Source organism: Falco biarmicus, chromosome Z (assembly GCF_023638135.1).
Source record: "Falco biarmicus isolate bFalBia1 chromosome Z, bFalBia1.pri, whole genome shotgun sequence".
NCBI classification, from domain to species: domain Eukaryota; kingdom Metazoa; phylum Chordata; class Aves; order Falconiformes; family Falconidae; genus Falco; species Falco biarmicus.
Window position 1 is genome coordinate 56,168,116 of NC_079311.1, and position 18,367 is coordinate 56,186,482.

The 18,367-nt window shown below is 41.5% G+C and overlaps 1 protein-coding gene across 1 annotated transcript; it reads right to left on the reverse strand.

Annotated features, from left to right (window-relative positions):
• Positions 1-7,202: 7,202 nt before the first annotated feature.
• KCNV2 (potassium voltage-gated channel modifier subfamily V member 2) lies at positions 7,203-18,042 on the reverse strand. The gene is made up of 2 exons (XM_056325610.1): positions 16,395-18,042; positions 7,203-12,025 (listed from the first exon to the last, which is right to left on the reverse strand). Exons 1-2 carry the CDS (start codon positions 17,838-17,840, stop codon positions 11,750-11,752), a joined length of 1,722 nt encoding a protein of 573 aa, XP_056181585.1. The 5' UTR covers positions 17,841-18,042; the 3' UTR covers positions 7,203-11,749.
• Positions 18,043-18,367: the final 325 nt, after the last annotated feature.

The following is an 18,367-nucleotide window of genomic DNA, read 5'->3' on the forward strand; positions in this document are numbered from 1 at the left end:
TTGTCTGTTGTACGTATTCTGTTGTGTGCAGTAAGTGGTTGTTCTCAGAGACTGAGATCTCAAGAAGATTTAAGAGGTAGTGGAAACCTATGAACATGTAATCAAGAAGTTAAATCTTTCCTGATAACATGATCAAAAATGTTTTGGGTCTGGTTAAAATTTGCATTTATGTTGTCATAGTTACCGTAGAAACTGAGGCATCTGTTCTGGAGATACTGTGTGCTGGCAAATATACTTGTTCCTAATGCTCTTCCTTCCTGGTTTCCTCAAAAAACAAAGCAGAAAAACAATTTGAGTCCAATTCTTACCTTGTTGAAGGAGTGATGGAGACTCTCATCCTTCAATAACTTAGAAAAATTGAATAAAAATATTATCGAACTTTTTCAAATAAGGTCCTGAAGGAGAGGCTGACCATTTTACTGGACCATGGATGTGGGTTTTTTTTTTTTAGTGTCCTCGCTGTAATAGGGAAGTGCTGAATTTACTTCTGCATGATATCAAATAACCATCCTATTGATTGGTACTGTACCCTATTTTCATCTAGAAGAATCAAGCTAATATTACTTTGTTATTTTAAGCAAAGAAAAAAACCAAACCCAAAACTTTATTTGTAAGGCATTCATACAACATCCTGGTGGTGTTTAATGCCATGTTGATAGACTGATTCAATAGAGACCAAATTAATTAAAACTCAACTGCATGAGTCACTATTTACTGTTGCTTAGCCTGATATGATATGGCCTCATTTTCAAGAGCAGATAGCTATTCTCCTAAGGTACAGATTCCTTAACATAATGTACAATGCAACGAATTGGAAGTTACCAGTGGTCACATAAACTGGCTTAAGTTTCTGTATTTTATGTATTTCAAAGCAGTCTCCGAAATTACTGAGTTTATTGTCAGAGGTTATGATGATCCACAACTAGTGCTACAGTCCGTCAGGAGCTGCAGAGCTTAGCGCCTGTGAAAAAAATCAGATTACTTGGTTTGAGACTCGGAGTTGCCTGCTTAGCATGAGGTAAAATACTCTGGTTTTCTAGGGAGCACCTTTATGTACACAGGTGCTTGTATTTTTAAGTCATTTTCTAGATGTGTGTTTACCCAAAGCAATGAAATGCATTGTTTCGTCTTAATAAGTAACCTGTTGCTTCTCCCTGGGCCTGTTACAGGGAACATTTTTTACTATTTAAAAAAAAGGACAATGTACCTGAATAGGCAATTTTTTTTAAAAAAAAAAATGACTAGAATTGTAATTTATTTTACTTAGGTTAATTTAAGCAGTATGTGAATGTTTATAGTTAGGAGAAGTGTTTCTAACATTGTTTCTGTTTGCATTTGTTGATTTACTGATACTTTGCTGACTGTGCTTCCCTTTTAATTCCACCTAAGCCTATAAACAGTAGTAAATACTGAAAGGTTAATCCCAATTAAACCTGATTGGCATTGGCATTAAGTGTTCATGCTTGTAAACACATCCTCTCAGTTACCGAAGGTTGCAGCTCATTAGTTTCTGTAACAGGATTTTCTTTTGTCACAAATAAAACAGATCATTTTAATTAGCAACAGATAATGAATTTAAACTGTAGTGAACTGTCTCTAAAGAACTCCCAGTTATTGTCAAAATCTGAAACCTGAACAATTATGCAACAAATTGGTGACTGAATAATTAATAGTAAAGTAAAATGATGGGGGGGGCAGGGGCAGGGGGCAGGGATCTGATACAACCATTCTCAATTTTCAGGTTTTGAGGGGAATAAACTAATGCTTAGAATCTGCCACAGACATATTTCCAATCAAGAGAATTAAAGCGGGCAGTGAAAGTAAGTCATAGCTAAAGATAGATGTTGGTAACCTGAATAGCAAAAAGCTCTGTAAGAATGTCTGCTTACATGGATGTCATTTGATGTTTTAATTGTGCTTGCTTTAACTGAATGTCTACCAGGCAGTTGATTTGCATTTTTGAGACTCTGTATGGTTTTAAATTGTGTAGTAATTTGGAATGACTGACAACCAATCTTCCTTACCACAATTTGAGAAATGCCAGTCTTGATTAAGTAGACATCAGTTAAGGTGATGCTAAAGATGCAACAATTTTTCTATAGGGGATAAAACAAGAGATTTTACTGATAAGGTATGTCTTTAACGTCAGTTGAAACCAAGTTCTGAAATAGCTTAATGCAAGGAGAAGAAAAGGAGGTTATGAGAGGTACTAAAGACTATTTCAGTGGCTTAAGTTACTTCAGGGTGGAGTAATTTTTCCCACTGAAGAAGCTGGTTAGGTGCAGTGCCATGTGTCTGCCAGTCTGCTCTGGGTCTCAATGACTGTGTGAGTGCTGAGAGAAACTGTTTGAAAGACTGAAGCAAGAGTATTTTTTTCAGTGTGTCCTTTTTCTCATTTGAAATGTTCTTGGCAAGGGCTTCTGCCTACTTTAGATTATCTGAACTGCTCAAATTATTGCCAGCATGTTAATATAGCTAGTAGTACTTTTTTTTTTTTTTTTTATTGCCAAGAAGATAGTGGAAGTGCATGTGCAGCAAGTAAGTGTCCATGTCTGCGCCACTCGCTTAGAAGAGATTGTTCCAGGAGCTATGGGATTCTTGTTTTAAAGCCATTGTCCAGAACTGAAGTGACCGTCCTATTGGCCACCCAGAGTCAACACCTCTCTCGCTTTACGTAGCAGAAGTTGGAGAGTGAACCACCAATTTTAAATCATTGTGAATGCTAGACCAGTCAAGGACAAAAAAGGCAGTGATGTTTATTTTATTTTTGGTTCTTGGAAAACAGAGGTCCCATTACCTTGATAATAGTGTATATTAGTGTGTAACAGTGTATTTCCCATTGCCTTGGAAATAGGGGTATACAGATAGGTACTTAATTGCAACTTAATACCTCTCTCTGTAACGTAGAGGACCAGCTTTCCCCTTTCTGCTGACGGCAGGAGAACAAGCAGTGGTTTGCCTTTTCCGCGGGCTCCACCAACATATCTTTTCTTTAGAAGCAAAAAATCTGTACAGTGCCTCTTGAGTTTTTTTCTGAATGCAGAACTGAGGACAAAGTGGGGTCAGCAGAAAATGCAGAATGATTGAAGTAGCTGGAAAAAAAGGGGGAACGTTTTCAGAACAATATTCACATTGCAGGCAGACTGTGACCCCTAAGCTGTGAGACTTTCTTTTTTACTCCTGTCTATCTCTTGTCTGGTTAGATTGTGCACTTGTCAGAATGGACACAACGCCATATCCACATATGCACATCACTTAGTATTTAAGGTTTCTACATAAGTGTTTTCACTGTTCCTGTAGTATGTCTAAAAAAAGTTATAAAATGGTACTAATCAAATACTGAAAGTAGGGGGTTTGTTTCTTACGTCTTTAAAAGATCCATGTAAGTGTTCATTGCATTAACCAAGACACATTTCCTTCTGACTTCTTGGGAGAAGAAATCTCTAGTGTTCATTAGACAGTTTGCATTATCAAATTCAAGATCATTGCCAAAACCCACCCATTTTGCACAGCATTCTTCAGCTGCTCTGTGAAACCACAATAGTTCATTTGCTCTAACCATACTGTTCTTCCAGCACTTTTCCTGTTTTCTGCTTGGGGTTTAAAGCTGTTGTATTGAGCTGCTTCCTTACGTGCTCCATTCTGTAAATGGTACTTTCTTTCAACTGTTAACAATTTGTTGTTTTTTAAAGCCCTTTGTTTTCTTTGAGACCCTGGACTCGTAGGAAATGTAAAGTCTTCCAAGATCTGCTAATGGTAGTTACCATTGGACTAACGGTCTAATAAAGAGAAATAGGCATTACTAGAAAGGATTGCTGTTTAAGAGATATGAATCTATTGAAGAGAAATTAAATCTGTTGTACTGTGTTCTGCATCTTTTCTCCAATCCCTGTAACGGCAAATTTCAGCAGTGCAAGCTTTCCTTGATGTGATTTTTAGAGGTATGCAAAAGCGGTAACCCACTTTGCTGTAGCATCCAAAGTAGCAAGTAGAGTATCATTTGCAAGCTGCATTACGGGGAGGGACTGAGTGAAGGGAAAGCCACTGATGGCTGAAAAAAATGCAAAATATGCCAGGTAAACTCAGTCTTGAGTTATCAGCAGTAATTCCTTACGTATGCCCAATTTAACAGTATATATCTCTGTGACTTTTCTCCTGCAATAGTTGTGTATTTAAAGTTTTGTCAAGGGCCATACTGGTTGAAGTGGATTTAGTCATCTGTCATCTGCTGTCATGGAAAATGGTTTTAATTGTTGGATTTGTATGCTCTTTCAGTCATAATGTGTCTTAAAGTGCTTTACAAAATACAAAAATCTTAAAGATTCTCTGATTTGTCCTGTCTTCCCCACAGCTGCTTCTCTCTGTCATTGCTGTAGCTTACCAATCTGTGCTGACTAGAATGTGTCTACATGGGCTGCATCTTTTGTTAGAATAGTGGGACAGTCATAAAAACCATACAGGAGGTAGCTGACAGGAGCTCTGGGTATACAGGCATATATGAACAGGTGCTAGAAGCATTGAAGTAAAAAGTCATCAAAAAGTTTTTCCTTGTAAAACAGATACAAACAAGATACTTGTGGGGGAAAACAAACAAACAAGCCCCACAAACAAACAACCCAGGACTTTTAATTTTAAAGATGTATTAATTTATAAGCATTCCTGATAAAAGGTTTTTTGTGGACAAAGGTAATAAGGGAATATGGGAGTTGGTTCAGTATGTTGCATTGGTTAAAGTTTCTGCTCCCAGAGAGTGGTTAGATGAAGAAGATTGGGTGCCACCACACCTGCTAATAAGTCATATTCACAGCATCGTGGTAGCACCAATTTTCATGGCAGTCAAAATTAGTCTTACAGTTGAAGTGCTTTCAAAGGCTGTTTTAAAAATTGGTGCCACCAGTTTTTCCACTTAAGCATTTTTTCTGGTTTTTCTCTTTATCTGAAGAGTTTAAATGCTTAAAGCCTGTTTCAAATTCCAAGTCTTTTTATAGTAGGCAGTGAAAAGAACAGGCAGGTACCAATTTAAAGACATATTTGAGAAATGTCTGAATGATTTCTCTTCAAAAGAATTAAAAATGGTTCAATTGGCCATTTCAAGTTTTCAAGTCCAAATTTCATGGTATTTTATTAGCCAAGGCCCAGGAATGAGGGAGCTACTGGGATCTGCCTGCCAGAATCGGTAGTGCTCGCCAGTGTCCATGCAGATCCAGTGATTTCTCTTTAAAATGTCCTTATCAATGACAGATGCCAAACATAATGTTGCATTTCCCATTTTATGCAGTGTCATGCCCAAGCTGGAGGACCTTTTGGTTTCACAGACTATGATTCAGCTTCACACTGTCTGAACATTTCCCTCTTTAGTTTGCTGCTCAGGTATTAAGAAGTGCATGTTGGCACCAGCCTTTGGGATTAGTAGTTACTGACAGAAGAAATGGTATAAGCACCATAACGGTACATCTCAAATACCCTGTTTTCTTCTGCTTCGGGTGCTCTTTGCATGTCTGCTGTTAGTCATACTTTCCTTTAATTTTGTATGGTGCACTAAGGTGGGAAATCTGTGTGTGCATTGTCTGCTCTCAGGCACTGTGGTGCTGCTCAGGTTGCAGTTGCTGCAGTGCGTAGGCCCTGCTTTCTAACAAGTAACTTGCACCAGGTCATGATACCTAGGAAGCTTTTTGTTGTTTTTAATTGGTTTCCTGTATAAAGGTGGGAATTTTTTAGTGAAAATGAAATAAGCAATGTAATAGTTTCATTAAACCAAGCTTACTTTAGATTATTAATAATATAAATGTAATAATAGACACTAAAGGGCATGAATGAAGCCCAAAGCATTTCATCTTTGCAAAGGGAGAGTGTTGTGTTAGCACTGGACTGATGACTGTTCTACTCGGGATTCTGTGTGACAGACCATGAACAGAATCCATATTTATGCATGAAAATTTGCTTTTCAGGCAGGTGTGGAAAGTGAGTTAGGATAAGGCACTAACTTAGTGAATCTGCATCGGTAATGGTGAGCTTTATCACAGACAGAGGCTCTGACTTGTTTGGAAGGTGAATTTTGTGGTAGGATTTGAATAAAGGATGTGACAGTGCAGAGAGAAACACAGGGAGAAGGCAAGCAGGTATTTGCAGATTTCTGAAGGTGAAGGGACTGGGGGAAAAGAAATTGTTGCTGAAGGAAAGATGCTTTTGAAAAGCAATGTCAAAGCAAATTGCAGTGGGACGATGCAAGTATAACACAGCGTAGAGTAGTGGAGGCCAGTGGAAAGAGGTAAAGCAGGAGCAGTGTGCTTAAAACCTTGTGTCTTTCTCTTTTCCTCCAGCCCCTCATTGATCTAACAAGTGCGATGTATCCGGCAACTTGCCTGCTGCAGCGTGAGTCAGTAGTGTTTTTCCTTATGCCTTTGAACAGATGTTCCTGCATCCTTGTCCTTACAGGGGCTCTAGCATTTGTCAAGCTACTCACTGAGCTGATTCAGTTCACAAACCAGTTAAGATTTCTGTGTGGTAGTGTTGAATTAATTTCTATTAGCGAGCTCATAAGATCCACTAAACAAAGGTGAACTCACCTGAACACCAGAGCACAAGCTGGACAGCAGCGTTGCATGGTAAGCTGCGAGCTAAGTAGTGAGAAGTCTGACAGCCAGGAACAGGCCTTGCCTTTGCAGGGGTGAAATTGAACTTTTAGGTTAGCTGAGCTGCATGACCAGACTTTTATTTCAAATCTGTGTATAAAATGGCACCATTTTCCCTTCGGTGCATGAAGATTTAGAGGAATATGCATTGTACTGCATGGAAAAAATATACACAGAAACTCAGCATTGTTTTACGCCTGCCATACCTCAATGTGGAATGACAGTTGGTTGATACCTGTGTTTTGATTGCTTATGTTAAATCCTGTCAACAAAAGCCTGGATAATACTCCCTATTGATCTAAAACAATCTACTCAACAAGTAAGGTAACTTTACCTTGAACTTCTATGTTCCCTGACTAATTTTCTGATGTTAAAAAAATTCAGATGTACTCCTATTAGAAACAAAAAGGAATAGTGAAATTCATCTCCAGTGTAATAAATGCGGCATTAGACTCCATAGTTGTTATGATACAGATTCTACACTACAGTTTCACGTTCTTGTAGACACTCCCGCTGACAGGACTGCAGGCTGTCGGTGCGCTGCGCCTGAAGAAGGTGCAGCAGAGTTGACGCAGCAGGCAGCAGCAGGCACTATGTGTTTTTAAGACAAGGGGATGTGGCAGCCCGTATCCTCAGGGCAGCAGCAGTAAGCAGTTCTCCATGCCTTTCCGTGCCTTTCCCCAGGGAGACCCGGCTACCTTGCCCTGCCTGAAAGGGCGTCGCAGCCCCCATCACAGCGGGACGTGTGCTCACAACCTGTGGGTGACTTCCTGGGTTTTCCTGAATTTCTGGAACTTTCCTCCCCCAACCCCCCAGTTTGTTTACCCAAAAGAAATAGGTGAATGTTAAGATATTTGGAAGTCAGACCAGCTTGACCCTCAAGCACTGGGCAGAACAGATTCGAGGAGCATGGAGTCCCTTTGATCCGTATGGATCAGGCTTCACCAGGGTTTGATCACAGACCTCGCCTCGCAGCCCAGCCTTTGTCACGGGTGGGCTGTTGCATTCATTTGCAGTCTATGCCTTCGCCTCCACATGTAGTTTTTGGTAAGAAAAAAAGTGTCCTACTGAGCAAGCCTGTTCCTGTGTGGGTATTTGAGAAGCTCCTCTGCAGACCGACGCGCTTGGCGGCAGTGCTGGCTGTGCTTGCTCTGCAGCCAGCGCAGGTTCTGCCTGCTCTTTGCCAGCTGGTAGCAGAAGTGCTTTTCAGGCAGTTTCCTCTGCCAGAAGCAGCGAAGGAAATAGTGTTGCAGCGGTACATGATGGCCTGAAGAACAGGTATTAGTGATAGTGAAAGAATGACAATTTTAAGTATGGTACTTGTTTTATATGGTTATTAATAGGGGTGAAACACTTTCACTTATCAATGCAGCAAATCTGCTCCAGAAGTTGGAATGACAATACAGAATCATTTTATAGAGTAGAATTACACTTTGACAAGTTTTATTTAAAAACCTTGATAATCTACCTCGATACTACCTGTAGAATGTTTTAATTTTTCTCAGCATATTTCCATTAAATTACCTAAGTACATAAAAAGCTAGTACTTCTGACCTTTGCATTTTTCAATCCAAGATAAAGAGCTGGATTACAGTCAATTGGCATGTTATTCATCTATTACTGAATAAAGAAGTTAACAGAAGTATTGTAAATAGCAGATAAGCATGAATCAAATATTTTTACCTAACATACAAATACAACGTTCTAAACAGTTGAAGCTATTTTTTTAAGCAAGGTGACAATGTTTGCTTCCTAGGATTATTGGTAGTCGTTATTTTACTTGGAAGTATACCTAGTTTATTATCTTTAAAGTTATACGTATTTAAAGACTGAATGTTACTATTCGCCTTAGAAGCCTGAGAACAGCACCAGATGCCTATTAATCTGTGGTTTACTGTAGCTACTCCTGTAAGTGCTATCTTTCTGAACAAGAAAAGCAAACAGCTGCTGAACTGCATTGAAAAAGTGATGTTCTTCTAAGACAGGGATTTGTGCAAAAGCATATTCTAATTGGATTTCTTTCCACTGTCTCATATAGGCGCAGACTCTTTAGATTTCTACCACCATCACCCCTATTTTTTTTTTTTTTTGTCTTTTTTTCTTCTTTTTTTTTTTCCCCAATAATTCCCAGGCTAAAATGAGTAGATGAAACAGCATGTAATTGTCCTAAAGTGAAGCCAGGGCCATCCAAATAAACTGACTGCTGCTTTGTCTACCAGAGATGTGTACATAATGGTAGAATATATTTTCCTTTTCCCTCTGGGGCTCATTAGTATCTGTAATTAGTTAAAATGGAAGACTTCAGCACGTCCACATTCAGAGAGGTTTCTCATTTCTCAGTGGTTTGAGAATCTTTCACCCTGTTTCCTCAAAACCTTAGCTATGCCAGGTTAACATCTCATACAAAAAAGTCTTGTCTACTTCAGCTTTAATAGTATTTCCCATCTTTCTTGTGTTTAAGCATATTTTCCCTTGACCTGATTATTTTGAAATCTTTTGATTGTTGAAGCCCTGTGACATTCAAGTCACCAATGTCACAGCTCTCCTGCATTATTTTTGGACGTCGTCATGTGTGCCATTTGACTGTTTCATTTGAAATGTTCATTTGAAACAGCTGTATTAAAACAGTAAGGACTTGTGCATTAAAATCTTGTTGGACAGTTAAGAAAGCACTCGCTGAGGATGTTTGATTCTGACTCCTGATAAAAAGAAAGAACAGTCCCTTTTCTCCCACTCATATTTTGTGTGGAAAGCCAATTCCCTTATGTGTCATGAAGAACATCTACTTGAATGGGTCCTGCAGGTGAGGCAGGTGGGGTGGAAAGAAGGGTGGTGATTTGTGTCAAGTCTGAGGCGGTGAGGAGGTCCAGCCCCTGCTCAGGCTCTGGGTTTCTCTAGGTGGCAAGAAGGTGCTGAGCTTGCCATGCGAGGCAGAGCATCTGCTTCCCATCTGCGTGGTGTGTGCAAGTACTGATTCCTTCAGACACAAGAATCAATTAGGGTGTCGCATATCTTGGCAAGTGGAGTAATCACCAACATTTAAGTCCTTTTAATGGATCTAACCCAAGCTGCACTTTGGAAATAAAGCACACTTGCGTTTTTGCATGCTTGTAACCTGCCACCTTGTTGAACTGCAGCAGAGGTCTAGGGGAGAGGCTTCCTGTGGTTTCAGGAAGCTGTTTGAACTGTTGCTGTGCAGAAGGGCCGTGCAAATTCATAGCATCCCTAGAGCCAAAGTAAAGCCGCTATTCTTCTCAGTGAGCGCAAGGATTGTGCCTGCTGCATTGTCCAGAACAGCAAACATCTATCCCATTCAACTCCCAGAGCTCAGCTCTGCCTTAAAGACATGGTTTAGCTTTAAACAGAGCTGATCAGCACACAAAGTGCTGACTGTCATTCCTAAAGAACAAAATGACAGATGGCCTTATGATACATTTGTCTGGAGGTAGAGAATGAGAAGAGCAACTTGATTACTAATTACCTTCTCACCATTCAAAGGAGAAACATCCTTATGCTTGACACTATTTGCATGGATGTGGCAATATTAATGAACTTTTTCACCCTCAGATGTTCCAGGACTGAGCTTCACACCATTGTCTCCAGTGTGGCTCTGAGATTTGAATGCAGCCATTTGCATTCAGCAGGGTAGCACAGACACAACATGAAAGTTCAAGAATTTAAAAATGCATCTCTGCTGTCAGGCTGTTTTGTAGCAAGAGCGCTGGCAGGGTAACAGACATGGGTCATATCTGTCAGTGACTGTTACCATTGCTTCTTTTTGTTGCTTTTTTTTTTTTTTTTTTTTTACACTATTTTTATCCAAGTATCAATAAAATAACTACTCTTTCAGATCTGTTATTCAGGTTACTATTTTTAAACTGGTATGACTACTTTTACATAAAAATACTCCTGATGCTGTGTACTAATACATGAAATTCTGATTGAATTTAATTGTTAATTCATTGCATAGGTTTTGGGGTGAGTTTCTGATGCATGAGAAATTGCATCCAGCTGTGCAAGAAGGCTCAGTAATCTTAGGAGGTAAAGTACTACTGGGGGTGAGCTAAGGTGTCCAAATTGTGTCCCTAATGGCTGTATGTACCAGACAAAATATCTTGACTTTAAATTATAATTAGTTACAAATAACTGCTGATAAGATCCTTTGTATGAAAATTCTTCATGAGATATTATCTATTACATGTTTCATTTGATTATTTTTTTTAAATGCTGCTTTAACACTTATGTCCCATGACAGGCCTATTACTAGTCTTAACAATTCAATAAGCATATACACTAAATACTGTAAAATAAATATAGTTTAGCACTTAATCCTATACGTAAAGAAGGCTTTGGTTTGGAAATGTTTTCAGAATTTATCAGTGACATTTATCAATTCAGACTCCAGACTTCTTCGCTATTTCTTGGTATAATGGAAGATGATTATAGAGGTGGTGGTGATGGAAATACTAAAAGCAGTGTGTTGCTTGCTTAGGTATGAAAATGGGAATCATTTACAGGGCTGCATTTGAAAAATAAGATTGGAACAGTGAAGCATAGGTATCTGACAGTGGAAACAAGCTGAAAGCTTAAAGAGTATAGATGCTGCTAATATTCAGGTAAATGCTCTGGGCTGTTTTCCTGGCTGGTGCAAAACCAATTTCAGCAATGCAGTCAGTGTATTAGGTATTCTATTTGTTTAATTTTTGAGACTGCTTTGACAGCAGTGAGGCAGCTGGCCTTTAATGGCAGCAATTTGTTTTCCTTTGGTTTGATTATGGTGGGTCTTTTTTGTGGGTCTAATCAGTAGCAGGGGGTTACATCTTCATGTGGGTCTTATTCAGAGTTTCTGGGTGGTTAATCTGAGAATGTCATTCCAGATAGTTGATGTGCTTGGAAAAGCCGGGGGTGGGGGGGTGGGGGGGGGTGGGGCGGGGCACGAATCTTCTGTCTTAGTCTGAGCCTCTTTTCTTTTGAAAACAACCCCCTGCTAAACAGATTTCATCATCTACTTTTGTTACTTTTGGCTTTTCAGTTTATCCCCAGTTAGCTTGGCTGATCTATTGTTCTTTCTCCTTCAGCTTCTTTGTTGCTTCCCAATATCCACAGCACAAACTGTGTCAGTGCTGTGACAAAGGCTGGGCTGCACCTTCTCCACAGCATTCAGATATTTTCTTCATGGCTCTCCGTGTGAAGTCCACCTTCCCCCTTTCTTTCTTGAGAGCTGTGTACTCGTAGGCCTTCAGCTTGCTGTAATAGTCTGAGAATTTGTTGTAGAGAATGGAGATGGGCATGCCATTCAGGATTATTCCAAATGCAATGCAGAGGAAAGCAAACAGCCGGCCAAGGTGAGTTTCTGGACACATGTCTCCGTATCCCACTGTAGAGATGCTGACCTACAGGCAAACCAACATTCAGCTTAGCGTATAAATGGATATGTTCAGGCATCCGGGACAATTTTAAAGTTAGTGTTTTTGCACTTGCACTGAAATACTCTCTGCTGCCTTTTTTCCCGTACCATCCATTTTATGCAAAAAACCCTAATTAAAAGAAGTCCCTCTCATGCAGCAGAAAGACAACAGTGCAGTTTGACACTATTCAGGAGGAGTTTTATAAGCTTTGTCCTGCAGAGGGAATTTCCAAACAGTTTTCACGCCAGCGTCTCCAGCAGGTGGATTAGCTTGGCTGCAGGGAGCAGATAGAGATGGCTCCCTGACTGCACAAATCCAGTGATAACTGCAGCTCTGCTCTGTCAGTGTGTCACTTGGAACAGATGCCCGGTATCTAAATTGTATGTAAAAACACAGTATTTTGGGACTTATTCTGATGTTTGTATTTAGAGTATTACCATTGTTTGTCATACATATTTTACACATGAAAAGCTTCAGCTAATTGTGAAATATATTTATATAATGTTTGTAATAGAGGAAGAAGTGACCCAGGACTTTGAAGAGTCTGGATAAAATCCCCTTTAAAGGTTACATACCTGCAAGGAACAGTGGAAAAAACAAAGATCTTTCTCTATTGTCTCAAAGTTTTTGCTTGCAGCGTATGCTCACAACACACATTTAAAGTGCTAAATTTTTTGATCTCCCTGTTCAGCTGTGTGTCAGAGGTTACAGAAGTAAGGTGTATGTGTGCCTTCAGTAAGGAATATTCCCATTTGTTTTAACTGACAGACAGGTACACAGGTGAGAAGTTTTTGCTCAATTCCCCTTTGAAGAAGGGTTTGGGATTTGTTTAAAGTGTTTTTTGTGGGACTGATGGTATTTAGTGTATCTGCTTTATATGAATCTGTACATTCTGCCATCACATTTTCTGCATAGTTCCACTGGCTTTTTTCTTAGCCATCAGGGTTTTCCCTTTTTAGCCTATGTATGTATGAAGGAACTGTCTTTTATATGGACCCAGTATTATACCAAGAACTGCAATACTTTTTTTGTAAAAATTAGTTTAAAAAATGTTTGCTTATGGGGATGCTACATATGAATGATGTAGTCCCAAACAGCCAGCATAAAATAACTCCTAATTTATATACTTCTACTGCACACACCTTGATTGTTTATAGTTGTTACATTTACCTGCCAGAGAAAAATAAGTTATATTTATTAAAACTTGCAGGCTTCTGCCATCTGACACTTCCTAGACTTTGCAAGGGATATTTTTCAGCCAATTAATTTTATTTTTTTTTTCACAGTATCTTAGCACAATGTGTGTATCTGTGAAACAGTAATATAAAATTTTGGCAGAAATAAACCACAGGCAGTAGGACTTTCACTGTAATGCCCTTGTGGCTTTAGCACTGATGTAAGTCTTTGGAAGGTCACGTTGTGCAGCCTGCCATCCTCTAACATGCTAAATAAAATGTTATTTCAAATGAAGAAAGCATTAGGGTACATGAGACAGCACTGGCTAAGCACATTTGTAGGATGCACCTGGTGCTTCCTGTGGAATAAAAAGGATTAGTCACTTGGTTTAATGGAAATTAAGTCACTGGATTTGCATGATAATACAGGATAAATATCTCCAAAAATAAATACCGAGATGAAGGCAAGATGTTTATCTCTACCAGCCAGGACAAAACCATTATCCTGTGATAAGGTTCTGTTCCACTGGCATAGTCTTCTACATCGCCTGTGACAGTGTGAGAGAGATACTTCTGTTCTGTGCGTGTGTCAGACTGTGAACACAGCTGGATTTTAATGAAATTTGAGTGATCGGGGTATCTTAATTTTTACTCTTAAAGAATGAATAGGCTTTAAAAAGAGTTTCATGCCTTGGAATTGCAATGTGCATGCTAGAGCATCTCTTCCGGAGACACTTGCTCAACTGAATAAGCCTTTTTCACTTAGTCACGCAGGTTTCTTAGGAGTATCTAAATGATTATGGTGTCACCAGCTTGCAGAAATGAGTCCTAAAGATTTTGCATATATCCTGTATGTTCACAAAAGAAAAAATAAAGCTAGCATCCTTACTGTAGTAATATATGAACTACACATTTTTTCATATCCTGTGTATAGCGCTTAAAGTTGGCCTCTGAAGGTCACATTACCCAACCCTTTATTCACTGTTTTTTCCTTCTTTCACATGCCCCATCTTAAAGGATATTCAGCACATGTACATATGTATTACATATATAAATGTCTGCTTCTGTCTGTAGGACCAGTTTTAATGCCACACACTGAATCACAACAAACATACATTTGAAACCACCACATCTTATCAGCTCTCACTGAACCAGAGGTGCAGGCCACGGGCTGGCCAGGAGAAGCGACCTTGGATGGGCTGGGGTTGCTCTCCTGCGGGCCCCACACGCAGTTCAGTGTATCCAGTGTGTATGCTGATCAACCAGCATGGGAAGATCTCCTGATTGCTTTCTGGTCCATTTGCATGGGCTTCCTTCCCCAGGGAAGTGACTTGGACATAGCCAGACCCATAGCCAGGTCTAGGGGTCAAAAAAACTGCTGGGAACCTGCTATAAACATGGGTTTGAGAGCCAGCATCAGCTGCTGCAAAATGAAATGTACATGATGACAGATTAGAACAAGCCTTAGAATTATCGACAGCCAAGATATGGACCCTTTGCCTTCTCTTAGCACCTGCAGCATCTAGCTACCCTCTGATTTGTTCCAGGCTGCTGTAGGTATGCACATGTAGGTTTTCCAGCTCTGAAATGCTGCAGGCAGCAGTGCAGGCAGGGATCATCTTCTCCCTCTTACCTGTGCCCTTGATAAAACCACCCCCCTGCCTGCCAAAACATTGCTGTAAACGTGGTAATTGTGGAACTGCCATACTTGTGCATGAAGGTACCTGTTAAGCACTCAGTTACTGCAGCTCCCTCTCCACTGTCTGCTGGTCTTGATAAACCCAGAAGTATTTGTTTTGTCTTCGCGGCTTACCGTGAAGAATATAACTATCATTTTGATCTCACAATATTTAAGAAGTATTGGTTAGCCCTCTCCAAGTGAATGGGTGTTAATGCAATCCAGATCTGGAGCTGAACTGCTTCCTGTACCCTTTAGAGGCAAATTCCATGTTGGGGTGCTGGAACAGTTCTGCCAGAACATTGCCAGAGTCAGGAAGCATTTAAACAAGGTGGAGGACTTTAAACTCTCACAGCTCTCTATTTTCAGCTAAATCTTTATGTCTGAAAAAACGCTGCCTTGAAAACACTCCTCCACCTACACAGTATGGTACAGGTCAGTGACAGTTCAGACCTCTCAAGATATGCCCAAATGCCTTACAGCACTAACCCATTGGCAGTCTCTAGAAACAAGGTCATTCTGTCTTCAATTCCGAGGCTTGTCAGCTGAAACTCAGCCAGTTACCCTCACTCCAGGTGCCTGGGATGGGACTAATATCACACTCTTTCTGGCAGAGGTTGCAAAAAGAGATTCAAGGTGACATTAACCAGCTCTCAGCACTGACTGATGTGGAATTCAAACCAGTGACCCAGATGTAGAAAGCAGTTTATCCCATTATCAACCCCTTGAGCTATTCTGCTTCTTTTTGTATTTATTCCTCTCCAAGTCTAGCATGGTATAAATAACCTCCAGTGTTTTGTGTGGGTGCAGACATGTGCCTCAGACGTGCCACCTAAAGGAACAGAACACAATCTCTTGTGTAAAACAGCTGTTGGTACTAATGCATATTTAATGGCCAGAGTTCTAGGACAGCTTTGGCTTTACAAGTTTGAGTGACCAGACTATAATTAATAAACTATGTCTTATCATTTTACAGTTGTATGATGGGTCACGGTAGATCTGCAGAAAAAGAACAAGAAAGAAAATCCTGTGTCCACCTGCAAGCAGCTAGCCTGATGCAAAGTTTTTGGGTCGTGTGTCCTTGCCCCCACCTGCAAGCAGCTAGCCTGATGCAAAGTTTTTGGGTCGTGTGTCCTTGCCCCCACCCCCACCCCACTTTTTTTTTTTTTGGCAACACTGACAATGGGGTTAAGTGGAGAAATGCTTTTCTTTCCTGTCTTTGCCCACTTCTCTGAAAGTGCAAGTACTGTCTGTATTTGGTTGGACAGAAATTTCAGCACTGTCTGCCTGATTAAGCCTTGATTTAAGCTTACAGCAGAGGTGAATGAGTGCATGCGTGTGCGTGAGTGAGTGCATATGTCCTGTAAGCTCAGAATTCAGAGCAGATGTTCACTGATCTGAGCCTGCTGTTTGCAAGATTGTCATCAACACTAGCAAGGAAGGAAATGGGAAGGGAGGAAGGGTCACTGGCTATCCAGCAAGGTGAGATGCGTTTACTTACGGCAGCCCACCACCAAGCATGAGGGATGCTGGTGAAGTTGGTGCTGGAGACATCGTGCTCCACTGTGTAGACCATGGCAGAGAAGGCGAAGATGCCCATGGCAATGAAGAGCAAAAGGCAGCCCACCTGCTGGTAGCACTGGCGCAAGGTAAAGCCGAAGGCACGAAGCCCTGTGGAGTGGCGGGCCAGCTTGAGGATGCGGAAGATGCGCATGAGGCGCATGATGCGAAGCACTTGTCCCACCTTGCCCACCCGTCCCACCTTCTCGATATCATGCTCATGCTGAGAGCCCCGACCTCGGGGCTGGTCATCATCAGCAAAGCATTCGAGCAGCAGCTGCAGGTAGAGGGGCAGGATAGCAATAAGGTCTACTGCATTGAGGGCGCTGCTGGCAAAGCGGCGTAGGTCTGGGGTAGAGACCAAACGCAGCAGGTACTCCAGTGTGAAGAATGCAATGCACAGGGTCTCAATGTGCTCCAAGACAGGCCGGCTGTCCCCACTTTTATGGTCTACTTGCTGCATCTCCTCCACTGTGTTGAGTGCCAGGGCCACCACGGAGATAAGCACGAAGAAGCTGGAGGCCACTGCCATCACCTTAGCAGTGACAGAGGAGAAGGGCTTCTCCATAAGGTTCCAGAGGCGCCAGCGCTGGGGACCGTAGTAACGCATGTGGTGGAAGAGCTGTTCATTTTCCTGAGCCTCTGCCTGGGAGCGCAGCTCGCGCTGGACCTTGAGCTGCTCGCTCAGCTCGTCACGGCGCTCCTCAAAGCAAATGCGGCAACAACGAGGTGTGTATTTGAGCCGTACGCCCCAGTAGCTTAGTTCCTCCAGGAAGCTACGGGGGCACAGCTCATCCCGCACATGCAGCACCCCCGAGGCATAGAAGTTGTACACCAGCTGGAAGACAGCCGGGTCCCGGTCAAAGAAATACTCATCTACCTGGGCAGCGTAGTCATCGCACAGGCCCAGCTGGCAGCGACGGTCAGTGGAGGTAGCCAGGCGGCCCAGGCGCGTCTTGGGGTAGATGGCCACTGCCTGGTAGGTGAGGTGGTAGCTTTGGCCACCAACATTGATGTTCAGCACGGGTGAAGTGGAAGCCTTAGCCAGGGCTCCAGAGGAAAGCACAGGGGAGCAAGGAATGGATGATGAGGGCTTTTTTTCTCCATCAAATATGTCTCCACTTGGCCATTTTCCTTGTTCTTGTTCTTTCTCTTCCTCTTCCTCATCTTCATCATCCACATAATAGTTGTAATTCCCCTCAGGTCCCAGGAGCAGCAGGGGCTGGGAGTTCAATGGAGCAGTAGCAGAAAAGCCACTCTGCTTATCTACATGCATGCCTTCGTCATTCTTCCCCTTGTTGGGCTCCAGGAGGACATTGGGTGCTTCTCTTTCACTGCCTTTATGCTTTAGGAAAGGAAATTGTCTCCGCATGTTAAACTGCAACATACTATTTTTTCTTACTCTTCTCCCTTCTGTGCATTCACCTGATTAAGGAATTAACACCAGTCCTTGTCAGCACTACAAAGGCTGACAATCCTGTTTTCTTCTCTCTTTATCTCAGTACTATCATGCACAGCAGCAGTTCTGTATTTTTCTCCCTGCCAGCCACAGCTCCAGTTGTTGTGAGCGCTCCGTGTGGGATATAGACACATGAAGACTGCTGTTGACCGTTTTAATCTTGCTGACAGCGAAGATCTGAGTGCTTAGAGAAGGGGATTTAAGGGCTATTACCGTGTCCAGCTTCATCTCCCTCAGTCGTGACGTGAATGATTATGGATCCATAAATCTATGAAAAATCGGGGGGGGGGAACGGGACAGGGGGACGGGACGGGACGATGGAACCCTGTAGTTTCATTACTAATAAACCCTACACATTTTCCAAATTCAGGTATATATGGATCAAGAAAAATCTCAAAATGAAAATATATGAGGTGTAGAGGGAGGAGAGGTTGGGAGGAGAGAGAACATTACAT